This window comes from Cuculus canorus, chromosome 1 (assembly GCF_017976375.1).
Source record: "Cuculus canorus isolate bCucCan1 chromosome 1, bCucCan1.pri, whole genome shotgun sequence".
NCBI lineage: Eukaryota > Metazoa > Chordata > Aves > Cuculiformes > Cuculidae > Cuculus > Cuculus canorus.
The window spans coordinates 46,096,326-46,118,257 of record NC_071401.1 but is presented as its reverse complement, the minus strand read 5'-3'; the positions used below and the strand labels follow the sequence as shown (position 1 = coordinate 46,118,257).

Genomic DNA, 21,932 nt, shown 5'->3' with positions numbered 1-21,932 from the left:
GATGGTGCCAAAAGGATTATAGTTTGGGACAGTTGGATGACTGATCTCAGCATTCCAGCAAAACGTGCTTAGTGAAACAACAGCCCCTGAGGTCGGTACAGAGATCACCTTAGAGCTGGCTGGAGGCAGGATTGGAAAAGGGCATACTTTTGTGCTACAGATAGATCTACATATATGCATACATACAGCTTTAGCTACCTGTCAGTGTGACGAAGAGTTTTGTGAAATACGGTTGTAGGAATGCTGAAGTAAAGAGAGAGGGATGAAGGCAAAAAAATGCTTGATTCCTTGAAAGAAGAAATAAAATACCATCAGATGGATAAGTCTGTGGAAGGCTGAGAAGTGAGAAAAGAAGGCTCCAAGGAGACATAGCAGCCTTCCAGTACTTAAAGGGGTCCTACAAAAAAGCTGGGGAGGGACTCTTTAACAGGGCGTGCAGGGATACAACAAGGAGGAACAGTTTTAAGCTGAAAGAAGAGAGATTTAGATGAGATGTCAGGAAGAAACTTTTTCCTGTGAGGGTGGTGAGGCACTGGAACAGGTTGCCCAGAGAAGTCATGGATGCCCCATTCCTGGAGGTGTTCAAGGCCGGGTTGGATGAGGCTTTGAGCAACCTGATCCAGTGGAAGGTGTCTCTGCCTGTGGCAGGAGAGTTGGAACTGAATGATCTTTAACGTTCCTTCCATCCCAAACCATTCTGTGATTCTAAAAATGTCATTATGCTGCAAAGCACAGAGAAGCTCTAAAGTGAGCTGCAAAATGAGAACAGCATGAATTATCCTCTTGCCTGCCGGAGGGAAGCTGGACACTGTCAAGAATAGCATGCGTCTCTTAGCTGTTATGCTGCAATGGCATTGGGCACCACGACAGCCGACTGTGTGCCTCGGCCCCATACCCGTCATGGTAGCTGCAATATCTCTGTGGAGTTCTGGCATGAGCTGCATGGGTTAAAATCTGTCAATGACCTTGCAGAGCAGGTGGACTGCAGAAGCAATAAGGAAAAAACAAAAGCGGTGTGAATTACTCAGATGGGAAATGGAGGCTTACACAGATTTCTTGTGGGATGCTCTGTGTTGACCTGCATATTTAATTGTCTTCAAGTGGCAGTTGTGTAATTGGAGGAGAGTTTAGTGGTGGTTTTTCTATTATATTTGTTTTACTGAGATGACAGACTTCCTATTTAGGGCCTTCTTTATTTCTCATATTCCTAATTTTTGAAGGAAAGCACTGCCTTTCTCCAGAATCTTTCATCTGAGAGGTATCTGAATGTTTTGCAAGCATTTCATGTAGCCTGTAGTGCTCTGAAACAGGCATATGCATACGCAGGCACATGGAGCATGTCCAGAGAAGGGCAAGGGAGCTGGGGAAGGTTCTGGAAGACTGGGATTAAAAGGAGCAGCTGAGGGACCTGAGACCATTTAGTTTGGAGAAGAAGATGCTGATGGGAGAGCTCATTGCTCTACGCAGCTCCCTGAAAGGAGGCTGGAGCCAGGCAGCAGTTGGTCTTTCTCTCCATTAACAAGTGACAGGATGAGGGGAAATGGCCTCAATTAGAGCCAGAGGAGGTTTAGATTGGATATTAGGATACTATACCCTCTTTCACTTCTCTCTGTCTGTCTAAGAAACCAGTCCAATTCACCAAGAAGCCTTTGCAATTCAACTAGTTCCCTCAAGAATGTCTTCATCCAGGCCCACAGATCTGCCACATCACCTGGCCTCTTTTCCTTTCAGCTTCTGTGTCCTCTTCCACTTGCAGAGAGAGTAACTAATCCAAAATAAATCTTTAAGTCATCAGTTTTGCATTGTGATCACTCTACAGAATGAGTGGAGAAGCATTGGAAGAAGCTACCCAGGGAAGTGGTGGAGTCCCTGTAGGTGTTCAGAAAACATCTGGCCGTGGACTCTGGGTCATGTTTTAGTAGGTAAGGTCGGTGTTGGACTGATGATTGGACTGGATGATCTTAGACTTCTTTTCCAGCCTTAATGATTCCATGATTCTGTGTTGCAACTCAGTAAGCATCTATCAAAAATGTGCTTTAAAAGCCAAGACTGCATGTCGTGGGTTAGATAGGAATGAGCAGAGAGCATCTGGTACTGCTCAAGAAGCTGCTTCTGCTGGTTCCTTTCTACAGAGCTTTGGTAGAAAAAGCATACAAGTACTTGTGAATGGTGTAGTGAGAAAATGACTCTGATAATGTCAGTCACAGAAGTACTGCTGGTTTCATTCAGATTAAGCTCCCATCCAAGCGATCTTCTTGTAAAACATCTAGCTCTGTGCTTTAAGCAGTGCTTTTCAGTGGTGCTCAATCAAATACAGCTATCAGCAATAATCCATGAACCGTAATCAAGCTCCAGCCTACATTCAGAGCAATCTCAGTTGCTGGAGAGTGACAATAGCAAATGAGAAACGAATTGCAGAAAGACGCCTATCCTCTCAGCCCACAGTGTGATTCAGCTGGTGTGCAAGCAATGAGTGCATAAGCCTCATTTTAGGTAGTTTACTGGAAACTCAAAAAGAATTTAGTGCTCTCTATAGAACTGAGCCCAAATTAAACGCAACCACAATTCGCATGGCATGGGAGAAGTTTCCAGACATTGTAAAAATGGCTTTTAAAACTCTATTCTTTTAATATTATGAATCACATTTAAACCTTAAAATTGCCTTGATCTTTGTTTTCAGACATATTTCCTTCTCCAAATTGAGCACGAGAGTCAGTTTTCCCAGACTTAGGAATGCAAGCATTGTAAATTATACTGAATTCTTCCTGTCTACAGGAAGCATTGTATCTGGGAGAAATGTGTGTCTGCAGCATCACAGCAACTGCCATGCTCAGTGAGAAATACTGGGTTTTGAGCTGGCAGGACTCCTGCAGAAACTGATTTTGCACTGCTCCCCCTCCCCAAGAGGTGAAGGAATAGCATCCCCCAGCCAGATATCTGTGTGGACTACAAGCTTCTTTTTTCTATCCCAAACTAGCTCATCTCACTCCCTAATTAGCATAAAAAGATGTGACGGTGGTAAGTGTAAAACATGCGGAATTACACAACGATGCCGAGAATCATGCAGCAAAGACATCAGGATGTCTTCATTCTCCTGGGAGTCGGCATCTGTGTGCCAAGACTGTAGAATCATAGAATGGTTTGTGTTGAAGGGACCTTAAAGATGATCCAGTTCCAACCTCCTTGCCATAGACAGGGACACCTTCCACTGGATCAGGTTGCTCAAAGCCTCATCCAATCATTTCCTCTAGGAATGGGGGATATTTTTAATAGGGTGCTGACAATTTGGGGTTCAACTCAGAAATCTGCCCACACCTTTGGCTGTAGCAAAAACTTGAGTCTGTGGAAGGCTGAAAGGGGGAAATAAAGGCTGCAGGGAGACTTCATAGCAGCCTCCCACTGTTTGAAGGGGACCTACAGGAAAGCTGGGGGGTGGCTCTTTATAAGGGAGAGCAGTGATACAACAAGGTTTTAAGCTGGCAGAGGGGGCATTTAGGTGAGATATCAGGAAGAAACATTTTCCTGTGAGGGTGGTGAGGCACTGGCACAGATTGCCCAGAGAAGTCGTGGATGCCGCATCCTTAGTGTCCTCATTACGGCTTGCTCCATCAGGCTTTCTGTTGCTACCAAGTATTTTGTTATACATAAAGAGGCATCAGTGCATGCTTTGTGGTTTGGGCTCGTCTGGGCACAATCTTTGACTCTGTTGTTTGCCTGTATCAATGCACAATGTGTCCCACCACATTTGGAATCCTGTGCTGCTCTATTGCACATAAAATTTCATGGACTATCTCTGATTTTTAACCTGTGACACAAAATGTCTTTGTAGCCTGGTGGTTCAGTGTTCCATGCTTTTTTACTCTTCCCCTTAAGTGAGATGCTTCATGCTTGTAAAGATATTTGTGAATCTGGTAAAAAATCATAATAATTAAAAATTCAGCCTATTCTATTTCTCAATCAAAGAAATATTCTCACTCGCTTGGCTAGAACTCTATGAGGAACTTAATATTGATTTTGTGAGAAGAAGCAAGACAGTAAATCTGGTCCAGAAAATGAGTTTCCTAGAAATCATAGACTCGTAGAATAATAGAAGCAATAAAGTTGGAAAAGACCTCTAAGATCGTCTAGTCCAGCCATCAGCGCCACTGTGTCTACTAAACCATGTCCCAAAGTGCTATGTCTACATGGTTTTTGAGAAAGCAAAGAAATTTTTCTCAATATCTAACCTAAACCTCCCCTCATGCAGCTTGAGGCCATTTCCTCTTGTCCTATCCCTTCTTACATGGGAGAAGGGATCAGCACCTGCCTGGCTCCAGCCTCCTTTCCTGGAGTTGCAGAGAGCAATCAGATCTTCCCTCAGCCTCCTCTTCTCCAGTCTAAACAGCCCCAGAGCCCTTAGTCACTCGCCATAACACCTGTGCTCCAGACCCTTCCCCAGCTCTATTCCCCTTCTCCAGATGCACTCCCAGCCCTTCAAGGTCTTTCCTGGAGTGAGGCGTTCAAAACTGAATCTAGGATTTGAGGTGCAGCCTCACAAATGCCGAGTCAAGGGGGATGGTCCCTGCCCTACTCGTGCTGGCCACACCATGGCTGATCCAATCCAGGATGCTATTGGCCTTCTTGGCCACCTGGGCACACTGCTGGCTCATGTTCAGCTGCTGTCAACCAGCACCCCCAGGTCCTTTTCCACCGGGCAGCTTTCCTGCCACTCTTCCCCAAGTCTGGAGCATTGCATGGGGTTGTTGTGGGCCAGTTGCAGGACCCGGCACTCAGCCTTCTTAAATCTCATACAAGTGACCCAGGCCCCTCAATTCTTAAAGAACAGCTGGTTCTTGTCACCTCTTTCTTGTCCTTAGTTGTCTGTCTCCACCTTTCCTATCAACAGAGTAGTGATGCTATTTTTAACCATCTGCAGAGTTCATGGATCCTTCACAAACCCAGCCTGCCAAACTGGCTGGTCTTTGGGGAAGTTTGTCTAGCTTATTTTTAAAAATCAGCTTTCCTCTATGCACCAGAATCTTGTTTGCAGACAAAACACATATAATTTCTAGCATATGGTTTTCTTTTTTATTTCCCATGGAAGAAAAATTGCTGCCCTGGAGGCTGGTAGACTGTGGGAAATAGTAATGAGTTCTCTGTTAAATCCAGTATAGAGTTGTACCTCTGCAGTCTGAAATCACAGGAGCTTAGCACTGAAGTTCTTTGTGTGGATTAAGGAATAAAACCCTAAGGACATTTGGCTTCTGAGTTTTATTTTTTTGAGTTAAACCTTCTGTAACATGTGGGAACAGCATGGCTTTGCTTCTTCTTGCCTGTGACCCTGTCACATCTTACCCATCACATGCCCAACAGGGATGTCCTCATGAGGAAAGCATTTACCTCTGTTGGGTAAACCTTGCAGTATCTGGTCCCTGGTCAGGAAGTGCTCTGGCACGGAACCTTGGTCATGTTCCAATTCTGCTTACTCTTACGTTAGTGTAAGTCAAAAATTGTTTAAGAAAAGGTAAAAATGAGAATAATGGAAATGTATCCCTCTAATCCAGAGAAAGGAAAATACACAAAGCAAAAACTTCAATATTAGGGACAACTTATGTTGTAATTGAATTAGAGGACCTTAGGAAAGATGGCTCCTCACGAATGGAAACGTACATGAAGTGTAATTTCTTAATTATATATGTCTTGGAGGGCTTTTTTAGCATTCCCAGTCTCTGTGGGAGAGGAAGGAACAATATGAAAGGATTAGAAATCCACAACTACGTCACTTTGCAACAAAGGGAGTGGCCAAGAGTGGGGGATTGTTCAACCAGTGAATTTGAACCCAAAAGAAGAGAAGAACCCCTCCCCTCGAGCTGCTTGCCCCATCCCTTGAGATGTTCAGGGCCAGGCTGGGTGGGGCTTTGAGGAACGTGATCCAGTGGAAGGTATCCCTGCCCATGGCAGAGGTGTTGGAATTGGGTGATGCCTCAGATCTCTTCCATCCCAAACAATGCTATGATTCTATAATTCTGTGATTTTTTTGATTCTATGATTCTATGTTGAGTTTGCAAGTCACAGTCAGCAAAAGGTTTGCACAGCAGTAACTGCTGAGAAGGCACAGTAGCGATTCTTTCCGGGTTTCAGAGAACACACAGTGAACGACATCTTCTGCTTACCCCAAAGCGTCATGGGTGTGGGGATTTTCCAAGCTTAAGAGCATGCACACATATGAATGGAAGGCAGGTCTTAGAGATCTTTTCCAACCTTAATGATTCTATGATTCTGTTGTTCTACAATATTTTCAATACAGCTTTTCCAGAGTGGGATATAGTGCAGGATAGGACCTATGGCAGTCCATCCATGCCAGCGAGAGAAACTTGAGTCTCTGGAAGGAGCCTTTTGAAGAGTCAGCCAGAGCCAAGGAGGCCACAGTAGGATCTGACCTCTGTAGGAGGATCTTTCACACCATAGAAAATGGATGTTTTCTACAGTTGCTCCCCAGGCCCAGAGCGCAGTCTCAGTGGGTATTAGTTTAGCTTCCTGCAGTGATTTGTTATGGAAGGAACTTCTGCTAGCAGACATTCAAAGGACATCCCAGCTGTAAAACTGAACAGATGCAAGTGTCTATGGCAAACACAGGAAAAATCTGTATGGAATAAGCTCACAAAGTTTCCTGGCTTAGGGAAGAAAGAAGGAGAATCTGATTATCTGCACCTGCTCTTGCAACCTGCAGTGATGATCCCTGTGTGTCCATATTTCCCCTTGTCCCTTTCGAGGACTTTGCTTTTATTGGACTAGCAAGTTCCCTGTTCCAGGGACTGTTTCTAAAGGGCTGGGAGATGTTTGCTGATCCTTGTTTACTCAGCTTAAAGACTGCCAGGCCTGCTTTTAGTTGTGTGAAATAGCAACTGTGGTCCCAAAGGCTGCCTGAGAACCACAGCTTGATTCCCAGTGTCATGGAGGGCAGTGGCCCGGGACTGTACAAGCTGCGTGAACCCCTTGGTCTTGCCATCCCAGCCACTGCACAGCCCTCCCACACATGAGAGCACAGGGAGATGGAAAGACAAGAGGAAACATTCTCAAATTGCATCAGGGGAGGTTTAGATTGGGTATTGGGAAAAATTTCTTTACTGAAAGTGGCGATGCACTAAAAGAGGCTGCCCCGGGAAGTAGTGGAGTCACCATCCCTGGAGGGATTCAAAAACTGTGTAGATCTGGCACTTTGGGAGATGGTTTAGAAAGCACAGTGGTGTTAGGCTGATGGTTGGACTAGACGATCTTAGGAGTCTTTTCCAACCTTAATGATTCCATGATTCTATGAAGTAAGCCAGGACTTTCCTCCCAAAATATGCTAAGCAGCTGGAGGTGGTCTGAGCTGGAGTGGACTCTGCATGTTTGATGCTAGATGAGGCCTAATTCAGCCCCTATTGCCTTAACAACAGTTTCCTGATAACCCAGGAACTACATTTTGTGTCTTTGCTCCCGCTACAGAAGTGTGATCTGTACTGAGTAAGTTATAAGGCTGAGCTGTGCTTGCATCCCTCCTGCTTGTATCTGTCCTTGAGTGAAACAACCCCTTCACACTGCTGAAGAGCACAGGCAGTGATAAAACTAATTTTTATCTGTGAACTGGCTTCACCCTTAGGTTCCTGAAATGAGTGGCTTTTGTGGGCTTCAGCTGCAAAGAGGGGGCTGCCACCTAGCAGACTTGGTACTTTCAGTGATAAGAAAACAGAAGAACTTAAGATTGTTTGCAACAACCCCCTTGCTCAGCCCTGACGTAGCATGAAGCCTTGTGGGCAGCAGATATTTTTGCCTTTGTTTTTGGGTAGTGACATAGCATTTGCCCTCTCCATGACAACTCATTTCCCACACATTCAAAAATGAATTGGAGCACCTGGCTTTAGCTCTGCAGGGCTGTGGCTTCACCATCTAATCATTAGACCTTTAAAGACCAGAAAAAAGAGTGGTACAATATAGCTTTCAGGCAGTCTTAAAAAAAAAACCAATCCAAGCCTAAAAGCTTTAATCTTAAACATAGCAATACATCACTGAATTCCAGCTTTTCATCTAGGGCAGAATGTGTTTCCAAATTCATTTCACGCTGTGCTGTTTCAGTGAATATAACCATTTCACCCAGGGGTTCTGCTCCTAGACCTTCCTAGGAACTTCAGAGAGCAGCCTTCAAAGCCGAACTGGGCAATTTCTTCTCCGCTTCCAGCCCTGATGCAGAGCCACTGTGTGGTGGACCAGCTCTGTGCTTAAAAGGATTTTGGAGATTTAACTGGTTGTGAAGGCAGCAGGTTCCACATCACATGTGGTTGCAGTCACTCCAGTAGCTGGCTTGGATACGATAAGTGCAAAAGTGAGGTGAGCTGGAGATGACAGTCTGACCATGCTCACCCTTGGGCTGTTAACAGCACAACTGTGGTTGTGTTTAAACAAATAGTTTAATCTGCTCTCACAATCAAAACCCATGCGTCTGTGTGCGTAGATCTACAAACTACTAAAAAATCAAGTCCCAATCCTTGAGTTTTCCATGTCTTGAAACAGTAGGTAGGCACTGGAGAAGCCCAGACTCCTAGCACTATGCAGATAACAACTAGCCTGAATATAAGCACCAAGTGGAGTTCTGCCCAACATGTGTGTGCATGTCCCTCCCAGCCTGAGTTACACAGACCAGCTGCTCTACAACACCGTGCTCCCTTTTGACCATTTTCAGTCTTATTAATTATTACATTAATTCCCAATACTACTTCAAGAGGTTTCATAGAATCATAGAATCATAAAGGTAGGAAAAGGTCTCTAAGATCATCAAGTCCAACCATCAGTCCAACACCACTGTGCCTACTAAACCGTGTCTCAGTGCCATGGCCACACGTGTTTTGAACACCTCAGGGATGGGGACTCCACCACTTCCCGGGGCAGCCTCTTCCAGTGCTTCACCACTCTTTCAGTAAAGAAATTTTTCCTCCTATCCAATCTAAACCTCCCCTGGTACAACTTGAGGTATTTCCTCTCATCCTATTGCTTGTTACTTGGGAAAAGCACACCACTGAACATTTTTCCACCTGGTGAGTTCCTCCTAAAAGGAGAAGAAAAACCCAGAGGGAGTGAAGGGCATGCCCCCAGGTGCAGTGGTTCGCCTTCACAGCAGCAGTAATTCCATCCTGTCTCTGCTACTGCCCCTGGGTGAAGAGAAGCTGGATGCTCCAGGCCATGCTGGGTTATAGATATCATTCATGCACAGCCCACCCCGCTAGGAACTAAAAAATGGGGTTACTAGTGGCCATGCAGATGGCTGCTTCTGTAAAGTGTCATAGAATTATTGTGAATAGAAATGAGCTAAAATATGGGTTTTTTTTTTCTTGTATTGAATGTCATAGAATCACAGAATAGAAGGACAGTTTGGGTTGGAAGGGACATTGAAGCCCATCCACTTTCACCCACTCTGCCATAGGCAGGGATGCTTCCCACTGGATCAGGTTGCTCAAAGCCTCATCCAGTGTGGCCTTGAACACCTTCAGGGATGGGGCACCCACAACTTCTCTGGGCAACCAATGCCACTCAGTGCCTCCTCACCAAAAACCTTTTTTTTCTAATATCTCATGTAAATCTCCCCATTTTCAGCTTAAAACCATCCCGCTCATCATATCAGTGCACTTCCTAGTAAGTGTGATATTGATGCTTTTTTCTATTTTAATCAGTAGAAAATAACTGAAAGGCCTTTTTTTCCTGTTGAAAAAAATATTTCAAGAAGATCTTTAGTGGTTAGAGGCAACAATGCCAGGGATGCTGCATTTCTGTCTTTTCTTTCCCATTCTCCTTTAGAAGAGTAACCGCCACTGGTTCCTTTTTTCCCTGTCGCATGGGGTGAGCATGTCTGAGATGCTGCTCAGCCACGCTGTGATGTGACTCACTCCAGACAAGCAAGCCAATTATTTAGTGCCAAATACTACTGTATCCTGTGATCTGTCTACTATGGTGGAGGAAGTAAATGGTTTGAAATTGTATCTTTTATTTTCCATTCATTGCAGATAAAGGTTGACCTTCACAGTGGCTGTATCTTCCCTGCTGTGATACAGTATTGTCAGTGTAAAGCCAAATAGTGACGTAAAGCTGATGTCCAGTGTTGTTCTTAATCCGGTGTTTCAGAAGTCTCCAGTCTAAAGAATGCAGATGGTTACGAGTTTTCAGATGAGACTATGTTGGGGGTTTTAAATTCAGAACTGATGACTCACAGAAACTCAAAGTTTATCTTGTGGGAACATACCAGTTCTGCTATGAAACTCATTTTTGGGAAGGCTTCTTAGGTCCAGGAAGGAATTTAGGTCAGAAATGTCAGGCACTTCAGAGAACCAGCCATGTCCTGGATGCAACATTCACCAATGAGTGCAGAGACCTTGATGCTGTCTCAGGGTTTGACAGCAAAACCTCGACCTCCTGCTTCCCAGGCAACTTCTGACTCTTTGTCTGCTGGCTGGAAGAGGAATGACTTCTCTATGCTGTGTTCTTGGTTCAAAGATTGAGGAAATACCTGGCTCTATCCTGATAAGGAGCAGAAAAGAACTATGATAATGCTTGCAGGATAAAGATCATTTTCTTGTTGAATGTCCTGGATATCTTTTCTGCAACGTATGAAGGCTTTTCTTCTTTTTAATTTGCACTAGCACATAATTTAGTAATCATAGAATCATAGAATCATAGAATCATAGAATCATAGAATGGTTTGGGTTGGAAAGGACCTTAAAGCCCATCCCATCCCAAACCCCCTGCCACAAGCAGGGACACCTTCCACTGGATCAAATTGCTCAAAGCCTCATCCAACCTGGCCTTGAACACCTAATAAAAGAGGTGTCACACTATGTACAAAGCATGGATCTGGCAAACAAGAGAATAGGCTTAAGTCCTTCCTTCTGTCCTTTTACAGGTTCCTTGGTATCACTAATAGTTTGACAAACCTTTTCACCAGCAGCCTCACCTCTGACAAGTGAGTGGCTTTTGCAGTCGTCCATTCCCATGGCTGTATGTCCTTACTGGCAGTGCCCAGGCTTCCCAGCAGCTGTAGAGCTGTCTGTGGTGTATCAGCAGCCAGGGGAGCTGCCCTGAGCTCAAATGACCTGGTTATTTTTAATCGAGGTGCTTCCTCTTGCTAATTCACCATGTGACTGCACACATGCTTGCGCTGGCACAACTGTTGGGATGGCACTGGAACAGGAACAAGCAGCAGGAGGTGAGGGTAGGCTGCCAAAATCAAGTTCGTTGAGATATGTCCTTAGTTTTTTGGTGTGCCATATTACTAACAATTATTTGTCATAGAGAAACCCTAAATCCATGGAATAAAATAGCAATTTGACAGCTACACAGTCATAAAACTACTCATTAAGATGTTTTCAAGCATTTATCTGTGTGCTTGAGTAGACATAGTGCAATAATTACTGATTTTTAATATTTTACTGCCAGTTATTCATTAAGATCTGAATCAGTTGGTTAGTTATGGGTAAAGTTTTCATTAGGATTTAAGCTCCCTAGATGCTTCTGAAAATGTTTCTTTCTATCCTGCTGTCTAATCTGCTGTCAGTGTAGCAGAAATCCTATTAATTAAGGTCTAAGGCCTATTATAATCTTCTTTCCAGACTGCAGAATGCATTCACCACTGCTGTTCATCGGGCTGAGTCCAGTGTAGGTTGCTGCTGGCTGTCTGGAACATCAGCCTCTGCATGCACGGGAGCGGGACATGCTCCATCTTCTGCCCAGGAAGGATGAAGTTGTCCTGTAAGAGCAGGGATATCCCACATATGCTCACATTCGAGCTTCAGCTGCAGACCATGTCAGCTGCTTAGTAAGACTTGTGCCATTCTATGTGCACCTTGAATAAAAATAAAAGGTTTGGCACCGAAAAGGCATCCTACAGGTCAAATCTGTCTTCTGTGTTGGTAATATGCCATTAATACGTATTGTGTCTGGTGGAAAACTAGAAATTAACTGAAGCGGAGGAGCTGGATATGCTGAGTTGATTAATTGGGTGTACAACTTAGTATCCAAACCTAAACCTGTATGTGATTTGAAAAGTATTGCAAGAGCTGGCTTTCAGGAAGGCCACCAGAAGGCCATGTAGGTGTGGGCTAAGTAAAGAATGTGAGAGCAATAAAGTGAAAAAAATGCTAAGCATGTATACACTATAAGGTTTTATACACTGTAGAGACCAACTAGATTCAAATGACGGAAGACTGTGGATCATCAAAGCTGTGCTGGCACAAAGGACTTCTAATCCAGAAGCTCAAGGGCCTGGGTGGTCTTCGCCCACACTCCTTGCAGCCAAGGACTGCCTCCAGGGCCTCTAGGGCTGCATGCTGGTGCTTGCTTTCCTTTCGGTATCCTATTTGATTGTGTATATCCTGCTGTTTGAACTTGCCTTCCTCTTTTCTTCCTAGGGAATGGCTTTTACCCTTCAGGAGAGGCTGCAGTTGGGAATTCATGGCCTCCTTCCTCCTTGCTTCTTAAGCCAAGATGTTCAAGTTCTTCGTGTTATGAAAAACTATGAAAACAAATCTAATGATCTAGACAAGTACGTAAAACCCATCTTATTTCCTCCTCCCTCATCCTTTATTTTCAGTCCTTTAAAGCCCTTAGGAAGACCTGAGGATCCTGCTTCAAGGCTCACAGATTTCCTTCAGAGTCAGTGCATATTCTCCAGCACCCTGAGTATTTATTCTGGCCTGTGCACTGTCACCACAGTTAACATGCCATCACCATCCCAAAATAGCACTGGTACCGCTTTTTTCTACGACCATGTTCTGGAAGGCTGTGGCATTCTCCTGTTAATTCCCTGTACTTTAGGTGCAAGCTGTGAAAAGACTGTCCTTGCCCTGTCGCGCTGTGGGTAGAGTGAACACATCAGCCCAACACCACCACGCCTACTAAACCATGTCCCAAAATGCCCCATCTATTCATTTTTTTAACACCTTCAGGGATGTTGACTCTGCCACTGTGCTGGACAGCCCCTTCCAACACTTCACCGCTCTTTCAGTAAAGAAATATCTCAAAGTAGCCACTCTAAACCTCCCCTGATGCAACTTGAGGCCATTTTCTCTTGTCCTGTCACTTGTTACTTAGGAAAAAAGACTGACATCCTGAAGAGAGCAATGTTTCCCCTCAACCTCCTCTTCTTCAGACCAAACAATCCAGATCCCTCAGTTGATCCTCATAAGACTTCTTCTCTCATCAACACATTCACTAAAATACTGGCTGAAAGAACAGAAAGAAACTGCCAACTGGTAGGAAAACAATAAAAAAAAGACAAGCAATGATATGTAATCACTAATCTTTCTGTTCCTGAGCTTGCATTGTGTCTACTGTTGTTCATTGGAATTATTAATGAAAGATGGTGTATAACTGGTGTTGCGACAGATGGTAGGGTTTACATCTCCATCTGTCTCAGTTGTTCCTGATCTGGGGACTGAGGTGGCAGGACTCTTCCCCTACAGAGCAATTCCATTGCATTGGGTTTTCAGTGTCACAAATGCATGTGTCAATCTTGCAAATTGTATCTGGTGGGCAGCGTGTCACCCCTTTTTGAAGCCACACTGCAAGACTGGGCACTGAACACAAAAGAGAGTTCATCGTTATTATAGAATCATAGAATCTTAGAATCACAGAATGGTTTGGGTTGGAAGTGACATTAAAGACCATCCAGTTCTAATTCCCTGCCACAGGCAGGAACACCTTTCACTTTATCAGGTTGCTCAAAGCCTCATCCAACCTGGCCTTGAATATCTCTAGGGATGGGGCATCCACAGCTTCTCTGGACAATCTGTTAGCTACAGTCATCCAGGCTTCTCAGTCAGAAAATAATTGGCAATCTCTCTTTACTTTTTGAGTTTTTAATTTTTCTGGCTTCAATTTGAAGAACTCAGTCTTACCCACTGAAGCATTTCCAAGAAAGGAAAATCTTTGTATAAATGTAACTTATTCGAAGTCACAAAGTGATGAAACAAACCTGGCAATGCATGTGTAAGTCTGGACAACACTAAGAATACGAACTTGATTTAACATTTTAATTTTCTAAATTAATATTTTATCTTTTTTTGTTTGTTTGTTTCAAATCTGAAATTTAAGAGTGATTAAGTAAGTGAGGCTGGGGAACAATGGAGAGAGAGGTTTTGTGGAAGTATTTTAGGAAGGAGACCTTATAGCAGCCCTCCAGTACTTTAAGCTGAGGAGGAGCTCTTTATCGGAGAGTTCAGGGGTAGAAAGAGGGAGATGATAGTTTTAAGCTGGACGACGGTAGATTTAAATGACCTATTAGGAAGAAATTCTTTACTGTGAGCATGGGGAGGCACCGGTACAGGCTGCCCAGAGAAGTCGTGGATGCCTCATCCCTGGAGGTGATTCAGTGCCAGGCTGGATGATGTTTTGAGCACCCTGATCCAGTGGAAGATGTCCCTACCCATGGCAGGGAGTTGTAACTGAATGATCTTTAAGGTCCCTTCCAATCCAAACCATTCTACTATTCTATGATACTGTGAAGTACAATGCTTTGAAATTTGCCTATTAGCTTTTGCGTATATGCATATTTAATCTTAAAGATTGTATAATAGATTTGATTAATAAAGATCATGTCCCTCTCTGTCCCAGATAGCCCTGAATTCTGCTTTTGACCTTTTCCGTTGCATTTGTTTTTAATGCAAATTCCAAAATCCTGAGGGTCTTTTTGGACTATTGCTGAGGGTGGTGGAGCCGGTCAGGTCCTCTGGGAAATTTACTCCAAGTATCTGCTCATGATGTGGAGGACACACTGAGGAGTGTCAGGGCTTGGGAGAACTGAGTACATCCTGAGTGAGTCAGCTACTGCATTTTATGAGCCTGTCAAAATCCATAAATGCTGATATATATCTGCTTTATATCACTTTTAAGGTATATTGTTCTTATGACATTGCAAGACAGGAACGAGAAGCTGTTTTATCGAGTGCTGACCTCTGACATCGAGAGATTCATGCCCATCGTCTACACCCCAACAGTTGGCCTTGCTTGCCAGCAGTATGGTTTTGCTTTCAGGAGACCACGGTGAGTGAGAAGTCTGTTCTTGCCTCTTTTCTTAATTCCATGTGAATGTTTCTTTTGTATCAACAGTTATGTGGGTGGCCCAAAACATCTAGAACTTGATCCCTCATCAAAAGATGGACCAGTTTCATGTGTGTACATTTGATGATGAGCAGGGCAGTTGAGAATAGCTCTGCCTTCTTCCTATAAACAGAGAACAGAGTGGTTTTGTTCTCAAACAGTACTGTACAGTCTGTACAACTGAGCTCCAAACTGAACTTATGGCTGCACCCCATCTGCTGTCTACAGAGCACTGAATGTCTTCTGCAGTGCTGCTGTTTGAGTAATTGTTGGATTTTAGATACATTGTGCTGATTTTGATCTTTTGTTTGTGCTTCCACAAATCACCCCACAAGAATCATTTTCATAGGAGGTGATGCTCTGCATCAGTGCCTTCCTCACTGCTCAGAACAGCTACTGTGTAAATTCATGCAACATTAAACACAGTGTACCATGCTAGAAGGTCCTGTTCTGCATAGTTCTTTTTAGTGATTAATGTTTAGATAAAGCCCTCATTAGCATTCTGTAATACATTTTAGTCCTCACTTGAAAATTCAGTGTTAAGGTTCAGTTTTCTCTTCAAGCTTTTTATTTTTTGTCCTTGGAATGCACCAGTGGGCAGATAAACATTTTAGCTTTCGTTATAGGAATACGCAAAATAAAGAAATGGAATAATACCATTTTAAAAGCATTTCACAAGCATGGCATTTAATTGCAGTTTCAGCTGAGAGTAGTGTGGTAGGTGAGGAAGCTGAGGCAAGTACTACTGAGTTGCTCAAGTTCACCGGGGCAGCCGGAGTCAGGCCTCGAAGATGTAAGAACTGTGTAGGCAGATCATAGAATCATTAGGGTCGGAAAAAAACCACCAATATCTTCCAGTCCAACCATCAGTACAACACCACTGTGCCTACTAAACCAGCTCCTGAAGTGTCACGGCTACAGGTTTTTGAACCCTCTAGGGATGGTGATTCCATCACTGCCCTGGATAGCCTCTTCCAGGACTTCAGTACTCTTTCAATAAAGAAACTTTTCCAGACGTCCAACCTTAACCTCCGCTATCACAACTTGAGGCCGTTTCGTCTCATCTTATCACTTGTTACTTGGGAGAAGAGACTAACACTTATCAGGCTCCAACCTCCTTTCCAGGAGATGCACAGAGCAATGAGGTTTCCCCTTAGCCTCCTCCAGACTGAAGAACCTCAGGTTCTTCAGCCGCTCTTCATAACCCTTGTGCTCCAGACCCTTCACCAGCTTTGTTGCCTTTCTCTGGACACACTTCAGCACCTCTATGTTCTTCTTGTACTGAGGAGCCCAAATGGGCTCTTCAGGTTATGAATAACAGTGTATGGATAAATTATCTTGGCAAACATGCTCACATCCTGCTTGTCATCAAATTTTCTAGTAAAGCCACTGTGTCTTTTCATATGAGCTTCTCCTTAGGATTGCTTTTTGCCTTGTGTCTCTCCCCGAGGTGTTCAAAGTCAGGTGGGAAGGGGCTTTTAGCAATCTGATTCAGTGGTAGGTGTTCCTGACCATGACAGGGGAGTTGGAACTGGATGATCTTTAAGGTCCTTTCCAACTCAAACCATTCTATGATTCTGGATCTGCTGGGCTGTGGTGAAGTCATTCATCTAGTCAAGCCTTCTTCATACCCCCTCTTCCTTCTCAGTGTGTATGAGAACACCAGAGAAGGAGTTGCTCTTTGTAGAGGAGGAGGACACACACTTCCAGGCAGGCGGAAAGATAGCCAAGATGACAGCCAGGCTGTCTTGCGTTGAGCTCTGCGTGCTGTCAGGCAGGGAAGAGCACGCTGCTGGTTCTTAGCTAATCAAGATTCACAGCAGCACTTGTTGCTGCATGGCTGCTGGATCTCTGGCTTCAGTCTGCCTTTGATAGAATCGTAGAATCAGAATCATTTGGGTTGAAAGGCTGCTTAAAGCTCATCTAGTTCCAACCCCCCTGCCATGGGTAGGTACACTTTCCACTGGATCAGGTTGCTCAAAGCCTTGCAAGAAGTTAAAACAATGTCAGGGAGCTTTGCATCTTTTAGCTTCCAGGCCTGTTGTTATCCTGGGGAAAGCGGGGAAGTCTTTTGTACACTGGACTCTTTCTGTAGTTGTGGATGTTGGAGATTTCCCCTTCTCATAACTCACTTCTTTCTCGTGTTTTAAACCCACGGTATTTTACCACTGTAGTACAAACATCTATTCTCATAGTCTAACGGTTTTGCTGCTGAACTTGGGCTTCGAGCTTTTCTAGATTCCAGCCCATGCGTTCTGCAGGAAGGGGCAAACTATCATGCCCTTAGTACACTGAATTTCCTGAAGATATGGAGTGAATTTCAGCCTAGCCTCAGATTTGGTTTTAATCAAGGGTCTAGCAAAAGGGTGTTTTTGTTGCAGAAAGAAGGGAGCTATTATATCATGTAAAGTGATGAGAATAAAATGAGAAGCATTCATATGTGCATTCTTTGGTCAATCTAACTCGTATTGTCTTGCAGTATGTATTTTCTCTCCTGGAGCATATTGCGTACATCAGGATGGGAAGGGACAACTCACCACAGGGACAGCTGTCCACAGAGAAGACGCTTCATGGGACAACTTTCTGCAGGGACAATTCTCTGCAGGAAGCCATTATAGTTAGTCATAGGCTTAGGCTTAAGTTTAGGATTAGGGTTAGAGTTGTCCCCACGTGGAATTGTCTCTCCAGAAAGTTGTCCTGTGTAAAGCTGGCTGTGGAGAGTTGGCTGCAGAGAGTTGTCCCAGACCCCCATCAGGAGCTGGCCTGCAAGACGCAGTTCAGGTTAGGGTGCCAACACTTTTCTGCTAAAATCATTGGGTCTTGCAGAATTAGGGAGCTCAGGAATTAAGATCTAAGTTTGAATTTCTAGCTGTTCCCATGTTTGTTATCCTGAGCTGCACTGACAGTCTGGAGAGATGATTCTTCTAACCTAGTTTTATTTGTGTCAGAAGGTTTTTAAAACAAAATGACACCTACATAAATAAATCTCACCGTATTTTTAGGGAGGACATAGCACCTTGAAATGGATAGGATGTGAGAGATTTATAGAATCATGGAATGGTTTGGGTAGGAAGGGACCTTTAAAGGTCAGCTACTCCAACCCTCCTGCCATGGACAGGGACATCTTCAGACAGATCAGGTTGCTCAGAGCCCCGTCCATCTGGCCTTGAGCACCTCCAGGAGTGGGGCATTTCCCATCTCTCTGGGTAACCTGTTCCAGTGCCTCACCACCCTCCCTGTAAAAAAAATTCTTCCTTATATCCAGTCTGAATCTCCCTTCTTTTAGTTTAAAACTGTTATCCCTTGTCCTATCACTACAGGCCCAGCTAAAAACTCCATCTTCAACTTTGTTATCAGCCACCTGTAAGTACTGAAAGGCCACCATAAGGTCTCCACAGGGCCTCCTGTTTTCCAGGATGAACAACTCCAAGCCATTCAGTTTTGTTCCACTGTCACAGGAAGCCTTATCATATAATCCTGCTCTTTAACTATTTTTTATGTTATATCTGCAATAAAGCTGCCCTACAAATCCTGTTCTCATACTTAACTCTCATATAAATAGAAAGTGGTTTTCCTATAATATGTAACATAAATGCTTTTTGCCAAGGTCATCCTCTCTACGGTAGCCTTTTCACAGTAAAAAACTGGAATCATGCTCAGCCTGATGTTTTTCTTGCCTGTAGTGGTTGCTGTTCTGTCCAGGTTGCCCCACTCTGGAGTCTCCTGTTTGGCTGCGTTTCTCTTGGTGTGCACCACAGAAGGGCAAGCGCCACTTCTTTACAGGGGGTTGGCAGTGCCGAGGAGACTGGAGCAGTTAGATTTTAGCTTTTGCAAACATGTCCCAGCATGTCTTCACCTTTTGTGGCATTATCTGAGTGGTTTGGTCACTGTAATTCATTTTGTCATCTTCTCCCTGGGAATCTTTTCTTTGGCACAACTTCCCCACAATTCCCCCCCCAGATATATGCCACTCTACAATTGTTCTCAGCATTTCTCCTTGTTCCATGTCCTGCTGTGAACTCTGTCCTGTTGCTTTTAGGTCATCTCTCCAGTGAGTGAAAGTCTTTCTAAACCTGTCCTCAGGGGTGCCACGCCTCCCAGCCCAATTATCTGGACGAGGGGGAGCTGGTTTGAGAGTTTGCTACAATTACCTTTTCATCCAAACTGTCACATTTAGTGCTGTTATCAGGCAGGAGAGATGAGATCTCTCAGTTTATAAACACCTCATGGTGCTCCAACACGGATGGATGTGCAAATATAGCACAGCTTATGGTTAGGAGGGAAATCTATGGAATATTATACAGTCTTTCTGTGACCAAAGCAGCAGCAATTAGTGACCTGTGGACACAGCGAACTTCTTGCCTGTGTTGAGATCTTTCTCAGCCCCATTAGTGTGTGGCATTATATTTGAAAGTTGAGCCTGGAAAGATTAAAGCACAAATAACTTGCTTACAAAGCAACTCTTCCACAAGAGCATCTGAAAATAGTCCTATGATGTCCAGCAGGGCTTCTCTTATGAGAATGCATTTATCAGTGTTTGCATGGTTGCAGATTTTGTTTGCCAGATATTGCTGTCATAATTGCAGGGCTCAGTGCTTCTTCTACCATTCCTGGTCTCTATGTACAAATCCTTAGTGTGGACTTTTTACCTGAACTTCCATGGGGCTGGTGTCACACAATCATAGAATGGTTTGGGTTGGAAGGGACCTTAAAGGTCATCCAGTTCTAATCCCCCTGCCATGGGCAGAGACACCTTCCACTGGATCAGGTTGCTCAAAGTCTCATCCGACTTGACCTTGGATGTTTCCAGGGATGGGGTCTCCTCTACCTCCCTGGATAACCTGTTTCACTGTTTCACCACCCTCCTTGTAAAAACATTTCTTCTTTATATCTAACTAAGTCTACCCTCTCCTAGTTTAAAACCATTATTCCTTGTCCTGTGACGACAGGCCCTACTAAAAAGTCTGTCCATAACTTTCCTGTAGGCCCCTTTATGTACTGGAAGGCTGCTATAAGGTCTCCCAGAAGTCTTTTCTTCTGCAGGCTGAACAAGCCCAACTCTCTCAGCCTGTCCTTATATGGGGGGTGCTCCAGTCCTCTGATCATCTTTGTGGCCCTCCTTTGGACTGACTCCAACAGCTCCGTGTGCTTCTACCATATAGATGGGAGATAGTCCTTGGTATGGGACCATGTTATGGAATGAGGAGGAGAAGACCACAGCTGGAGCGGGTGAAGAGGAAGCTATTGGCACAGAGGAAACCCAGGGCTGCTGAGAATGGTGCAGCCTTTCTGGAAACTTCTGCTGAGAGGTTGTCAGAGTAGTTCAAGGATTCCTACTGCTCCTTTTGTGCTGACTCCACTTTTCCAGGCATGTCTTTTCAGTCTATTGTACCCCCATCTTTGTCCCTTCTCTGTTCTCCATTTGGTTAAGTGGTTCTCAAAATGGGAGAGGAGCACAGATTGGTTTCTGGGCATATGAAGAGAAGAGCTGGATCAGCTGTGATTTGAGGTCCTTTGTTAAGCCTGGGGAGCAGGATGGGCACTGTTGGGACTGTGAGGCTGTGCCAGGGTTATTAAATTGGAATGGGAATGAAAAAGGACTGTTTCATTTTTTCCTTTTTTTTTTCATTAGAAAAACAGGTAGTGCTCCTCCTTCTGTATCTCCAGTCTTTCCTCTCCCTCTCCCTTACTTTTCCTGAGCAAAATGTATGTGCAATGGCTCTAACACTCAAGAGAAACTTCTATGGGCATGAGGTTAAGTCACAGCCCTACTGAAGTGAATGGCAAAGTGTCGCATCAGTTTATGAAACTCAGGCTTTTGCCTGCTGCCAGAGGTGATTTGGTCTGAAGTCTGTTGTGATTCCCTGATTTAATAGGAGAAGTTTGAAGGAAGAGGTGGAATTGGCCAAAAGAAAGAGGTTGCCCTGGTGAAGGAAATTCAATAGAATGTGTTCACCTTTAATCTGTCATAAATCTTTGCTGCTGCCACAAGGAACAACCCCACCTTAGAAAATAAATGCCAAAGACAGGGAGGAGGGAGGAGAAATATTTAGAATAATGAATACTCGGAAGTAAATTTGAGGAGAAATAACATGGGCTATCATAAACACCTCGGACAGCAATATCCATTGGACTGTAGGACACCCTTATCCGCTAATAACAGGGCATCCGTTTCTGAAAGAGAAGAGAAATCTAATGGCAATATAAAGAGCTGATTCACCTTTGCTAAAGACTTCCCAACACATCTGCCCAGAGTGAGGTCTTCTGTAATCGTAGAATCATAGTATGGTTTGGGTTGGAAGGGACCTTAAAGATCATCCAGTTCTAACCCCCTGCCATGTGCAGGGACACCTTCCACTAGATCAGGTTGCTCAAAGACACATCCAACCAGACTTTGAACACCTCCAGGGATGGAGCATCCACAACTTCTTTGGGCAACCTGTGCCAGTTGTTCACCACCCTCATGGGAAAAAAATGTCTTCCTAATATCTCATCTAAATCCTCCTGCTTTCAGCTTAAAACCATTCCTCCTCATCCTGTCCCTGCACTCCCTGATAAAGAGCCCCTCCACAGCTTCCCTGTAGCCCCCTTTAAGTACTAGAAGGCTGCTGTAAGGTCTCGCTGGAGCCTTCACTTCTCGAGGCTGAACAAGCAAAGCTCTGTCAGCCTGCTCGTATATAGGAGGTGCTCCAGCCCTCAAGATAAACTTTGTGGTCTCCTCTGGACTCACTGTAGCAGATCCATGTCCTTCTTCTGCTGAGAACTCCAGACCTGAATGCAGTATGGCAGGTGATCCATAACGTCCTTAGGTTTTGCTGCGTTTTGGGTTTTTT

The 21,932-nt window shown here is 44.3% G+C and overlaps 1 protein-coding gene across 2 annotated transcripts in view; it reads left to right on the top strand.

Moving 5' to 3' along the window:
* The window catches only part of LOC104062980 (NADP-dependent malic enzyme, mitochondrial), a 129,726-nt gene that overhangs the window by 59,829 nt on the left and 47,965 nt on the right, over positions 1 to 21,932 (top strand). For both annotated transcript variants that reach the window (XM_054083596.1, XM_009565123.2), the window contains exons 2-3: positions 12,411 to 12,544; positions 14,893 to 15,042. In XM_054083596.1, the coding sequence (XP_053939571.1) occupies positions 12,411 to 12,544; positions 14,893 to 15,042 (284 nt within the window). The remainder of the gene's footprint in view (positions 1 to 12,410; positions 12,545 to 14,892; positions 15,043 to 21,932) is intronic.